Source organism: Gopherus flavomarginatus, chromosome 1 (genome assembly GCF_025201925.1).
Source record: "Gopherus flavomarginatus isolate rGopFla2 chromosome 1, rGopFla2.mat.asm, whole genome shotgun sequence".
Lineage (NCBI taxonomy): Eukaryota > Metazoa > Chordata > Testudines > Testudinidae > Gopherus > Gopherus flavomarginatus.
This window is the reverse complement of record NC_066617.1, coordinates 232,387,808-232,400,672: the sequence shown is the minus strand read 5'-3', so window position 1 is coordinate 232,400,672 and position 12,865 is coordinate 232,387,808. Positions and strand designations below refer to the sequence as shown.

Here is a 12,865-nt window from a genome sequence, read left to right as displayed (position 1 = left end):
GGTTTGGCTGAGGTCTGAGCGAGTAAGTAAACTTCTCCAGCGACCTTTGAGACGCCCAAATGCACATTCTACCACCATTCTGCACTTGCTCAGCCTGTAGTTAAACAACTCCTGACCACTGTCCAGGCTGCCTGTGTATGGCTTCATGAGCCATGGCATCAAGGGGTAGGCTGGGTCCCCCAGGATAACTACAGGCATTTCAACATCCCCAACTGTAATTTTCTGGTCTGGGAAGTAAGTCCCTTGCTGCAGCCGTTTAAACAGAGTAGTGCTTCTGAAGACACGAGCGTCATGAACCCTTCCTGGCCATCCCACGTGGATGTTGGTGAAACGTCACTTGTGATCCACCAGTGCTTGCAGCACCATTGAAAAGTACCCCTTGCGGTTTATGTACTGGGTGCCCTGGTGCTCCAGTGCCAAGATAGGGATATGGGTTCCATCTATGGCCCCCCCACAGTTAGGGAATCCCATTGCAGCAAAGCCATCCACTATGACCCGCACGTTTCCCAGAGTCACAACCTTTCGTAGCAGCAGCTTAATGATTGCTTTGGCTACTTGCAGCACAGCAGTCCCCACAGTAGATTTGCCCACTCCAAATTGATTCCCGACTGACCGGTAGCTGTCTGGCGTTGCAAGCTTCCAGAGGGCTATTGCCACTCGCTTCTCCACTGTGAGGGCTGCTCTCATCCTGGTATTATGGCGTTTCAGGACAGGGGAAAGCAAGTCACAAAGTTCAAAGAAAGTGCTCTTACGCATGCGAAAGTTCCGCAGCCACTGCGAATCGTCCCACACCTGCAAAACTATGCGGTCCCACCAGTCTGTGCTTGTTTCCCGGGCCCAAAATCGGCAAGCAATGGGTAGAACCTCCCCCATTACCATCAGGAGCTCCAAAGCGCAGGGGCCCGCGGTTTCGGAGAACTCAGTCTCCAGGTCCTCATCACTCTCGTCGCCGCGCTGCCGTAGCTGCAGCCTCCTCTCCTGCATTTGCTGTTCATGGTTCAGCATAGACAGCACGAGAATGCGTGAACTGTTTACAACGTCCACGATCAAGGTACTGATCAGACCAGGGTCCATGCTTGCTGTAAAATGGCATTTGCTCACTTCACCCAGTAAAAAACGCGCGAAATGGCTGTCTGCTGCTTTCAGGAAGGGAGGGGGTGAGGCTGTACCCAGAACCACCCACGACAGTGATTTTTGCCCCATCAGGCACTGGGGTAGTAACCCATAATTCCAAGGGTCAGGGAACACTGCAGGAACTATGGGATAGGTACCCACAGTGCAACGCTCCTGAAATCAATGGACGCCTGGGACCATGGACGCACACCACCGACGTAATGTGCCCTAGTGTGGACGCGTAAAATCGATTTTATAAACCCTGTTTTATAAAATCGATTTTACTAATATCGATTTTAAGCTATAGTGTGGACGTACCCTGAGACAACTGGATCCAGCAATTCTGGGAAACATGAGAAAGCATGCAGGTTGGCTCCATTTTAGAAAGCAAGGGAAACTGCCAGTAGATTATACAAATACCAATTACCATCCCCACAGAGCCAATAGTCATGAATCAGGCCCCAAATAATGAAGAGATTTTTAAAACATAATGAACTTGTTTGTTTTTCTTGGCCTGGTCTCTGAACCATTCGGGTTTACTTGGATCAAATTTTCAAGCTTTTCTCATCAATCTTGAGGGCTAGAAACTTACTCTTTAAAAAAAACCCAAACCTGAGATTTTCACTTAATCACCTGCTTCCAGGGCCAGGGCCTTTAAGAAAAAAACATCCAAAACTGTGAGACTTGTGATAAAATCATGGGAGTTGGCCACATTGCTGTACATATCTGCTTGTGTATCTGGGTCCTTATATCTTACCCATCACTGTCTTTGTGCTAACTCTGTGCTAGTATTTTATCCATATTAGTAAGGTAATACTGAACATTATACTGTTCCCTTTCCCACTAGTAGGTTACAAGTGGGAGTGGTTTGAGAGAGGCCAGGGCAATGAGAATTGACACAAAGCGTTCTTTCTGAGGGATGATGTTGCCTGTCACCAGCTCTAGGTGACGCAGTTGCTGTTGGGTGAGTTGGATTGTTTGACAATGTGGTCTTAGCTCATTGCTCCAGATGGGAAACAACCAGAGTTTTCTTAGCCCAGAGCTCTTCCTCCTATCGTAGCCTATAGGTTGGTTTGGGTTAAGAAATTAGTAGAAATTAGGTTTGGGGCCTAAGTTAGCCTAAGTGTAGAGGAGTACGGGCAATGGAAGTTGCTAGTATGAGAAAGTTAAAGATAAGCTGGATTTTCAGGATAAGATGGAGTGTTATGGAAAAGTAAGAGCTAGCAAGGTCATGAACAAGGGCTATGTTACCATTATAACTGGTTGGTTATAACTGGTTTGAGTAAGGTTTTTAGTGAGTGTTTTTAAAAATCATTGATGTTTTATTAAAATGCTATCTATATTGATAGTATGGGAAGGACATTGGTGCAGATGTTAATTTAAATAATGTGTAATGTAAAGAGCCACTAAGAAGGTGGCAAAAATATAATTATAGTAAAGGGTAGCTTAATGTTAATTAGTATTATAATGGAGTATAAAAGTAGTTTTGTTAAATTGCAATTAACATCAAAAGGACACTGTTAGATTCCAGGATTATAAGGTTGTACTTCACTCTGATGTCAGTGGACTGATCACCCATTGATACACCATTTCATCTTGGAGTATGAGTGTAATAGTAGCATTATTTGTCATTGGATAAACTGCTCTCCTCAAGTCCATTTTCAAACCACTACATTTTCAGGGTAAAAAATAAAAATGCCATTATCCCTTTTTCTCAAAGTCATATATATGATATCATATTGTGAGTTCTAGGGGTCTTTTTTCTTGCAGGATCAATATTCCATGTCTGTATGAGATTTGTCTTTTAGATCAAATGGGATTTTGGCTGTGAGTCATAGCACATCAGGCTAATGAAAAGTTAGCTCCTGATATGAAGTAGTTTAGTCAGTAGTTTAATGTTTGCTATAGATTAGCAATCTGTTAAATCCTAATTCCAGTTAAATATTCTGTTTTGCTGTCAACAGAGTAAGCAAGACTTTTATTTGAATTATGTACTGTACATATACAGTAATTCCTTAAAAGATTTAATCCATGTACTAACAGTTTTTGATTTTAGTTTTGCATAGCTAACCATTTACCAGGTATACTCCATACCTATATCAGTTATACACCATATGTATCTTGAAGTACTTCTCTAGTGCTGCCGGAAAATCAGAGGAAGAAATATAGATAGATAGATAGATAGAAATACACACTATATTACTGTAGTATTTGATCTCCTACAGTTTAAATCCCTATGCTGCACAAAAAGGATCCTTTCATTCGCTCATTCGTATGTATTCACTTTAGGAGATCAGCTATTGCCTTAGAGTACAAAACTGCAAGATTAGATAGGGAGACTTTACAATGATCCATTGAAATAATGTGACTAGTTTTAAATATTTTTCTATTATTGGATTTTTCATATTAATGTACCTGACTTGGGCTTGCGGGGCTCAGAATAAGGGGCTATTTAGTTGCCAGGTAGATATGCAGGCTGAGATTGGAGCCCAAGCTCTGGGACTCTGTGATGTGGGAGAGTCCCAGAGCTTGGACTCCAGCCCAAGCCCTAATGTCTACACTGCAATTAAACAGCGTCTTAGCCTGAGCCCTTTGAGACCAATTCATCAGGTATGGACTAGCTGTAAGATTTTAAGTGCAGTGTGGACATACCCTGGGAAGCCAGGGAAGTTTGTGGGTAATAGACAACTATGTTAGCGAAAACAGTATATCATTACAACTATATTTCTACAAAGGAAGTTTTCTTGATGACCAGACTCATCTTTTTCAAGAGACATTGATTGAATTTGTTCCCTTATGGCTGATATTTTTCATTCACATCCTATTTGACTCTTCATTTGGGAGAAATATCTTCCATTGGTTTTCTGTAGCACTCATCACCATAATGTTTAAATGCTAATCTGAAGGCCTGATCTCATTGAAGTCAATTGAAAGCCTTCAGTGACTTCAGTGGACATTGGTATAGGCTCTAAGCAAGGTATTGGATTGATTAGAACGGGGAAACTAATTTGTGATGAAAAATGTATTTCATGAATTTTGCCTCTTTGCTATCAGAATTCTCCAAGAAATGTTTTTCTGAAATTCTTGAATTTCTGTTTAAAATTAATCACTAATTTCTTCAGTGAATAATTCTTGGTCTTCAGATTGTTTGCAATGAACTATTCATGAACATAAAATATTCATGCGATGTTATTTAAATTATGCTGTACTGGGTCTGTTCTATGATTGGAGGACTTCTGTAACTAATCAACAATGTTACAAATTTCAAGTTGTATATTCAGGTGTAAAATCAATTTCACAATTCAATTCAAAATACATTTTCAGGAAATATTCAAACATACAAGCTTAACATTTTATTTTTGTGAGCATTCTCACAAGGAAACGCTCATTCATAAAAATACTTCTGAAAAGCACACATAAAAGGAGCACAAAGATATTCAACATGAATTTGTTTTAAATTTTATCCAACCGTAGTTGTGCTAGCTAACCAATCTACTGATGGCATGTTATAGTACAGTAGATTTACTGCAGATACTTTTGTGGATTTTCATTTTGTTTTCGTGTAGTTAATACTTCAAATAATATAGTTCTTTTAATGTGTATGTATGTGTATATATATTATATAAGCCACTGCATATATAAATGCTAAACCCTGTCCATCTTCAAATCACTTAAAATCCACCTATTAAAATCCACCTATTCGCAAGGCCCACCAACAGTGATGCTCATATGCCACTCTTTGTTTGGTAGTTGAAGTGTCTAGATAAGATTGTAAGTTCCATGGGATAAGGACTGTCTCTCTGAGCCCCAGTTCTTCCAGGAACCAATTTATAGTTTGTAAACACGTCTAGAGAGGTACCACCCCCTGGGAGGCTTCCTGATACTTGTTAAAACTGGATTTTCCAGAGACCAAGAAACAGTGGAAGGGCTTTTGATATAAAGGCTGGGTTCAGACTGACTCAGGACCTTTTTTCTGATCCAGCAAAAGGACAGGACCTTCTTCCAGCCCTCGCAGAAGGGTTGGAAAGACTTTGGCATACTAGGGCCCTGTAAGACTGATTGGGAACCTCTGGTTATCTTTTAACATGTGCATAGGAACTGTCATTGTTTTTATGTTTTTCGTGTAATGCTTTTACCTTAAGAATAGATGCACTTGCGTAGAAAGAGCTATGTAGTTACTGGTAACTGCTGGCAATACAGTGCTCATAGCCCTGTGAGAGAAAGCAAAACAAAGGCACTGGTCTTTAGGCAGACTGGCTTGCTGAGATAACATAGTTTAAGGAAGGGAGCTGTGCAGCCTTAAAACACCCAGTCAGAAGGGAATGAGTTGAGGGTCCCTTTCCATAGACAGTTGATGGTAGGAGACCTGAGACCTGGCTGGGGACTCCTGGAATGGACCAGGTATCCAGGTGTGACAGACTCTCTCTATATTTTTGTACAGAACCTAGGCCAATGGCGGTGGCCTGAATCTGATTGGAGCCTCTGGAGTCCATTGCAATATAAATCTCAGATAATATCTCAGAAATAACTACAGCTTAAAATGATCAGACATCCATAACAATAATATTCATTTTGGTGGTAAGAATGATGGCAACATAGCTTGAAGACATGGTATCTTTAAATCTAATCATGTTTTTTTTAATATGATGTAAGTCATTTTGATTACTACACCTCTATATGAGTTCTCCTGTTCATTTTTATGATTTTATCATCACATTTTCTTATTTTGGTACAAATGTTTTTCTCTCCCTGCACAGAGGAAACTGACAGACTATACAGGGGAAGCTAGTGAAACTGATCGTAAACAAAGTCCTGTCAAATGCAAAAAGTAAACTAAAAAAAATGAGAAAATTTAAAAAGTCTCTCAGTTAAAGTATTCTTGGGTGTTACTTGTAGCAGTAGTAAGTAAAAAAAATTCAGAGCTGACAAAGTCCCTTTAAGCTTACCTTTCCTATCTATGCTCTTTGTCTTTTAACTTTTGCATTCAATGTCTAATGTTGCAGCTTTAGCCTTTACTACCTTTTTGTTTTTCAAAGGTCCGTGGCAAGGATGATGGGCTCAGCATTCACTTTATATGCATTACACTTTCTGTTTTAAAATATCTCTGTGATTGTGTTTTCACCATTTGCCCCCTCCCCCTTCCCCCGTTCCAGAACAGAGGCTACAAGAGTTAAAATACTAGCGGAGATGACCTATAACTCAAGATGCTATGTTGTTTGGGTTCCTTGTTATACATAAAACATACAGATTGCACAATAACACATTGGCATGCCCTGCTATCTTTCTGCAGCCCCTGCTGGCTCTGGGCTACTATAAGCCACTGCAATCAATGAGCATCCTGCTTGCTTATGGGCACTCTGTTTTAGAAGCTAGAATTCTAACACCAGTGCAGGACTCATCCCAAATCACTAAGAGGATGGGGCAAAGGACTAAACCTCTGGGTCTCTAACGTTTGACTGCATCACTTTAAACATTGTTGTCTATAAATGTTGTGCTTAGGATATAACTTGCAAAGATTTCTAACAGCAGTTTCCTTTCTTGCCCATGTTTAGGCTAACATTAACCTTATCGTGTCCAATGGACTTGAAGAATTTTCCGATGGATGTGCAGACTTGTACAATGCAACTAGAAAGCTGTGAGTAACCAGCTGACTTACTTAGTGAAGAACTGTGTTTTTTAAAATCAAATTTCACAGCTTCACTATTGTGCCTTACAGAGGAGATCATCACTCCAGAAAGTCTCTGCAATCTGTATTCTGCATAGTGAAACACAATGCTGCTGTATCACTAGAGAAATGAGAGAGCCAGGAGCATGTCATGACTTAGTCCCAGATTTGGACCTTAGCGTCCAAAATATGGGGGTTAGCATGAAAACCTCCAAGCTTAGTTACCAGCTTGGACCTGGTACTGCTGCCACCACCCAAAAAATTAGAGTGTTTTGGGGCACTCTGGTCCCCCCAAAAACCTTCCCTGGGGACCCCAAGACCCAAATCCCTTGAGTCTCACAGCAAAGGGAAATAAACCTTTTCCCTTCCCCCCCCTCCAGGTGCTCCTGGAGAGAGACACAGAAGCAACCTCCGTGAATCTAAGCAGAGGGAGTCCACCCTCTCTAATTCCAGTCCTGGAAACAAAAGCACTTCCCTCTTCACCCAGAGGGAATGCAAAGTCAGGCTAGTAAATCTAACACACACAGATTTCCCTCTGACTTCTTCCTCCCACCAATTCCCTGGTGAGCTGCAGACTCAATTCCCTGGAGTTCCTCACTAAAGAAAAACTCCAACAGGTCTTAAAAGAAAGCTTTATATAAAAAAGAAAGAAAAATACATACAAATGGTCTCTCTGTATTAAGGTGACAAATACAGGGTCAATTGCTTAAAAGAAATATGAATAAACAGCCTTATTCAAAAAGAATACAATTCAAAGCACTCCAGCAACTATATCCATGTAAATACAAAGAAAACAATAGAAACCTTACTGTCTTACTATATTTGTACTCACAACTTGTAAACAGAAGATTAGAAAGCAGGAAATAGAAATCCTTCTCATAGCTGAGAGAGATTCCGGCAGAAGACCCAGAACAAAAGACTCACACACAAAAAACCCTCCACCCAGAGTTGAAAAAATCCTGTTTCCTGACTGGTCCTCTGGTCAGGTGCTTCAGGTGAAAGAGACATTAACCCTTAGCTATCTGTTTATGACAGCCTTACAGAGGAAATCATCACTCCAGAAAGTCTCTGCAATCTGTATTCTGCATAGTGAAACACAATGCTGCTGTATCACTAGAGAAATGAGAGAGCCAGGAGTGTTTTAAGTGACTGTCCTTTTGCATTTTCACTCTTTTTTCTGTGCATTGTCCACTCTGTTCTCCACTTTTCTCTTTCTGATGTATATTTCTCTATGCTGATTTTCAAAGAATTATAGAAGTCTTTCAATTTTGTTATCTAGAAATACTCATGTTGGCAGAGTGCAATAATTCTGTAACCAGAGTGACAAAAATAAAACAAAGTACAGAAACTGATACATAACTACAGTGAAATAGAATTTGTGCTGTGAACATTAATATCTTTGGCAGGCTATTAACATTGACTTTTTATTAGAAATAAACCAAAGCAGATATGCCACACGTTTGAGATTTTAGTTGAATATTTTGCCTCTAGTACTATTACATATTTGATGTTATTTCAAAGTTTTAATGATAACTGTAGTCAATGTAGTTCAGCTCCTGGATCAGTTAGAAATGCTTGTATTGAAGTTTGCCTATTCAAAAGTGAGGATATTTTCTGAGTCATAATTTGTTTCCATCTGAAACTGTACTCTATTATCTAATGAACTGCAAGTTGTTTATTCTAGTTGGGTACACTATGAATGATCTGATATTTGAGTGGCTAAGTGATGGTCCAGTGCAAGTTGCCGAAGGCTTAACCCTGCCACAATTTATTTTGAAAGAAGACAAGGAACTTGGTTATTGCACAAAACACTACAATACCGGTGAGCGTTCTTCTAATTTTTCCATTAGTAATTACTTCCACTAGTATCCACAAGCAGTTTTGTAACAGATCTCATTTATTAGGTCTGGTGTTTGAAAGCTGCCAAAGTTTAGGCAAAGCAGGAAGACGAAAACAAGTAAAAATGTTGGAAAATGTAATATTTTCTGAGTACTTTTCCTTTAAATATGCTAAATCCCTGTGCTTTATACCTTGTGTCCAGAGCAGGAATTGTTCTGTTGGAGTTTGGATTTGGCTGTTCCTTCTTCTTCTTATGTAGAATCTCTATTACTGAAGGTTTGCAACCACGGTAGCCCATTCTCTACATTTCTCTGCTGATCTTTTTGTGGATTAGGAGTTCTTTTGATCCACTCAGAATATCACATTGTTCAGTCCAGATATTGTTTTTCTTCCCCATGTTCTCCTGCCATTAACTTTCAATTCCACTGCCTATTAATATGTGTCACCCTATGAACCTCTTAAAATGTGCCCTATGAATCATTTTTCCTCCTAGGATCACTGACTGCTGTTTTCTAAATTCTGATAATCTCCAATACTTTTTCCTTGGTTATGTGGTCTTGCCATGATATTTTCATAATTCTTCTATAATACTATAATTTGAAGGATTGCAGTTTCTTTATTATCAATTGTTTGAATGTCCATGTTTCACAGCCATAATTTAACACAGACCAAATATAAGTTTTTAAGCGTCAGAATTAATCTTCAGATTTATGTCCCTTTTCTTCAGATGTTTGTTCTTTCATAATGTCCCTTTTGCTCTCGCTGTTCTGGTGCTTACTTCAGTATCTTATCTTCCAACTTCTGTAATGATGCTTCCAAAGTGGCAATCATTACTTACTTTCTCTATGGCTGTGTTGTTCACTGGAATCTTGTGTGTTTTCCCAGGATCCTTACAACCCACCACAGATTTTGTCTTGTCCACATTCAACTCTAGCCCATATTCTTCTACATATTTATAAATAATCTCCACTAACTTCATTGGACCTCCTGAATCAGACAACAACACTGTGTCATTTTCATAGTGAACGTTATTCACCCATTTTCATTCATCTTAATACCTTCTTCTGTTTCTGCAATTAATTTAATCAAACATTCACTATAAATGTTGAATGAAGTCAGTGATATCATATAACCTTGTCTCATTCCTCTCTGGATCTCTATTAGATTTTCATTTTCATTTTCAGCTCCCATTATAACCACCTTCTGACTCTAGTAAAATTGTTTTATTACTTGGAGTCCATATCAATCAGTTCCAACGGATCTTAATATGTTGATAAATTTATAGTAGTAGATTTTGTCAAATGCTGTTTGGAAATCAATAAAACACAAGTGTATTTTTCCCTATTTCACTTGATATTTCTAATATGATCTTTAAGCTCAGAATGACATTTATCATGCCCTTTCAAGTTTGAAACTAAATTGTTGTTCACTTATTTCCTTATGTATCTTTCCTTGTATTTGGTCTTGAACAACTCGCAAAAGAATCTTAGAGGCATGCGATACTAGGCTGATTGTTCTGTAGTCTTTACAATCCTTAGTGTTTTTCTTTTTGGGGATTTGGATACACAGTGAAATTGTAAAATCTTCTGGCAAATCTCTTCTCTCCAATATATTCTTCATTACCTCTGACAGGGCTTTCAAGCCTCCATCTTCTGTGCTTTTTAACAATTCAGCCAGAATTCCATCATAACCTAGTACTTCTCCATTCTGAAGTTGCCACACTGTCTGGAATGGCTCACACTGGTGGTGTGTCCTGTTATTAGATTTCACCAAGCCAGTACAAAAAGTGACCTCCTAGATCACTATTCCAGTCTTACCATGGAATCACAGACAGTCCACTCAGACTCTCCAGTCTATCTTGCCATCCAGATAAACTGGACTTTCTGATAATGGCCACTTTAACCAAGAATCACACCACATCAGGTTTGTCCCAGTCCCAAGGTACCAGTCACTTACCTCAGATCCACTGGTACTCTGGATCTTACACCAAAGACAATGCTGCCAACCAATTCTGTAGTAAACTAACTAAAGGTTTATTAGCTGAGGAAAAAAATGAGTTATTGAGAGGTTAAAGCAGGTAAAAAATATATACAGGTTGATCACAGTTTGTAATTACAAATAGTGGCAGTGATGTAATAAACTGCCAGTTTCTCACACATCTTTTCAAGGTACCTAAATTGTCTCTGGGGACCTCCACTTTGCATCTGGTACACTTCCCTGCAGGAGTCCAAACAGTCCAGAGGTTAAGACTTTTTTTTCTTTGAATCCCTTCCTATAGCTTCTTCTCACAGAAAATAAGACAACAGTCTCTCTACCCATGTGGGCTTTTCCTTTGATGAGTGAATGAGGAATGCAGTAGTCTCTGACCACAGGGCATCACACACAATGGCCATTTGCTTTGGAATTAGCACTTTTTTTCTGATAAAGTCCCTCATTAGCACTCTACAAGGCTTTTTTTTGATGTATGATGAGTTATTTAGTTAAAGGGGTATTTACAATGTAAATGTTTTCTATTACATTATGACAGGACACAGATAAGTAAAAACAATGCATTTAACTTCCTATTCGTTTTAGGAAGTTTTAACACCTAAAATACTCATACATTTAACAATCGCTTTGATCCATGCGAATAAACAAGTGAATTGGCCTGAATACACCCTGACATGACCTGGCCTGCCAGCGTCACAGAAGTCTTTTTGTTGCTGCCATGATTTCTTCATCTGTTATTCATGGATGTACTTGATTAATCTCACCATGTCACACCATCATCTTTGGACTTTTATGGCATTTTCTAGGGGCAGCAGTGTCATCTGCTGCTCCACCACACACTGTTAGTACTGGCATCACATTGCCAAAGGCTGCTTATTGAACAGTTTTCCCTACTTATATCACAGCTAACCCCCATATCTGAACGCCATTCCATTATCCACCGTCTCTGGACATGCTTGATGGCAGAAACGCTGCCCCTGGGAAGTTTACCCAGAGACAAGTTTGGGTGTTTGGAGTCTATGATATGCAGCTAGTGTTCAGAGATTTTTATGAATGGTTTTCTTGGTAGCTGCTGGGTTGAAATATAAATCCTTCCAATCTAAAAGAGGTATTTCATTGTGTCAGCAGGAGAGCCAGTCTGGTTGCATCAGTTATATATTTTCATTCAGTGAAATGACAGGACGTGAGAGGCTCAGCCCCAATCTGTCAGTTAATGTTACATTGTTTTTTATGAAACAAAACTACTGTTTAATTTTTGTAGTTGTTTGGTTTTTAAAACCCCCAATGCTGCTTCAAAAACTGCTTCTAATTTCTATAGCCCAAAATGTTGGGGGATGAAAACCTTGAGGTTCACTGTCCCCAAGAGCTGTGGAAAGGTTTAAATTCTGCTGGAATATGGGAGAAGACAGGCTGGAGCAGGGAGGGATGAGTAATCTCTGACCAGCAGCTTCCTAGCAAGCCCATGGGGATTCCCTCCATAGGATAATACCTTGTATCCATGGTGTGGCAGTTCCAGTCCAGAGGAAAGATTTGGGGTCAGTTGTCAGCAGAGAACACCTTGACAGCCTGGCAGAGCATGCTGAGAATCAGTGTGCATTCTGAAGGGCTCCTTACATATGAATGGCTTTTGTCTCCAGAAAATCCTCTCAGAACTGCAAGTTTGGAGAGTTGAAAACTGTGGTTGCTCTGAAGGAGACAGATACTGCCTTCCCTCTGAGAAACAATCCATAGAGAACTCTATAAAAGGAAGCACATGGTGTTTCCTTATTTGGGGTTTTCCAGCACTGGGGAGAACTGGATACACATGTTGTTCTTATAATTACTAATAATACTGAGAAACAGCTGCTATTAACGTGCATGAAAAGTACATAAGAATGGCCCTACCAAAGGTCCATCTAGCCCAGGATCCTGTCTTCCGACAGTGGCCAATGCCAGGTGCCCCAGAGGGAATGAACAGAACAGGTAATTATTAAGTGATCCATCCCCTGTCGCTCAGTCCCAGCTTCTGACAAATAGAGGCTAAGGACACCATCCCTGCCTGTCCTGGCTAATAGCCACTAATGGACCTATCCTCCATGAATTTATCTAGTTGTTTTTTGAACGCTGTTATGGTCTTGGCCTTCACAACATCCTCTGGCAAGGAGTTCCACAGGTTGACTGTGGGTTGTGTGAAGAAATACTTCATTTTATTTGTTTTAAATCTGCTGCCTATTAATTTTATTTGATGACCCCTAGTTCTTGTGTTATGAGAAGTAGTAA

The 12,865-nt window shown here is 39.7% G+C and overlaps 1 protein-coding gene across 7 annotated transcripts in view; it reads left to right on the top strand.

The window, feature by feature from the left end:
* Positions 1-12,865, top strand: part of GLRA2 (glycine receptor alpha 2) — a 166,529-nt gene that overhangs the window by 55,454 nt on the left and 98,210 nt on the right. For all 7 annotated transcript variants that reach the window (XM_050964230.1, XM_050964221.1, XM_050964210.1 and 4 more), the window contains 2 exons: positions 6,666-6,748; positions 8,463-8,600. In XM_050964230.1, coding sequence (XP_050820187.1) covers positions 6,666-6,748; positions 8,463-8,600 — 221 coding nt within the window. The remainder of the gene's footprint in view (positions 1-6,665; positions 6,749-8,462; positions 8,601-12,865) is intronic.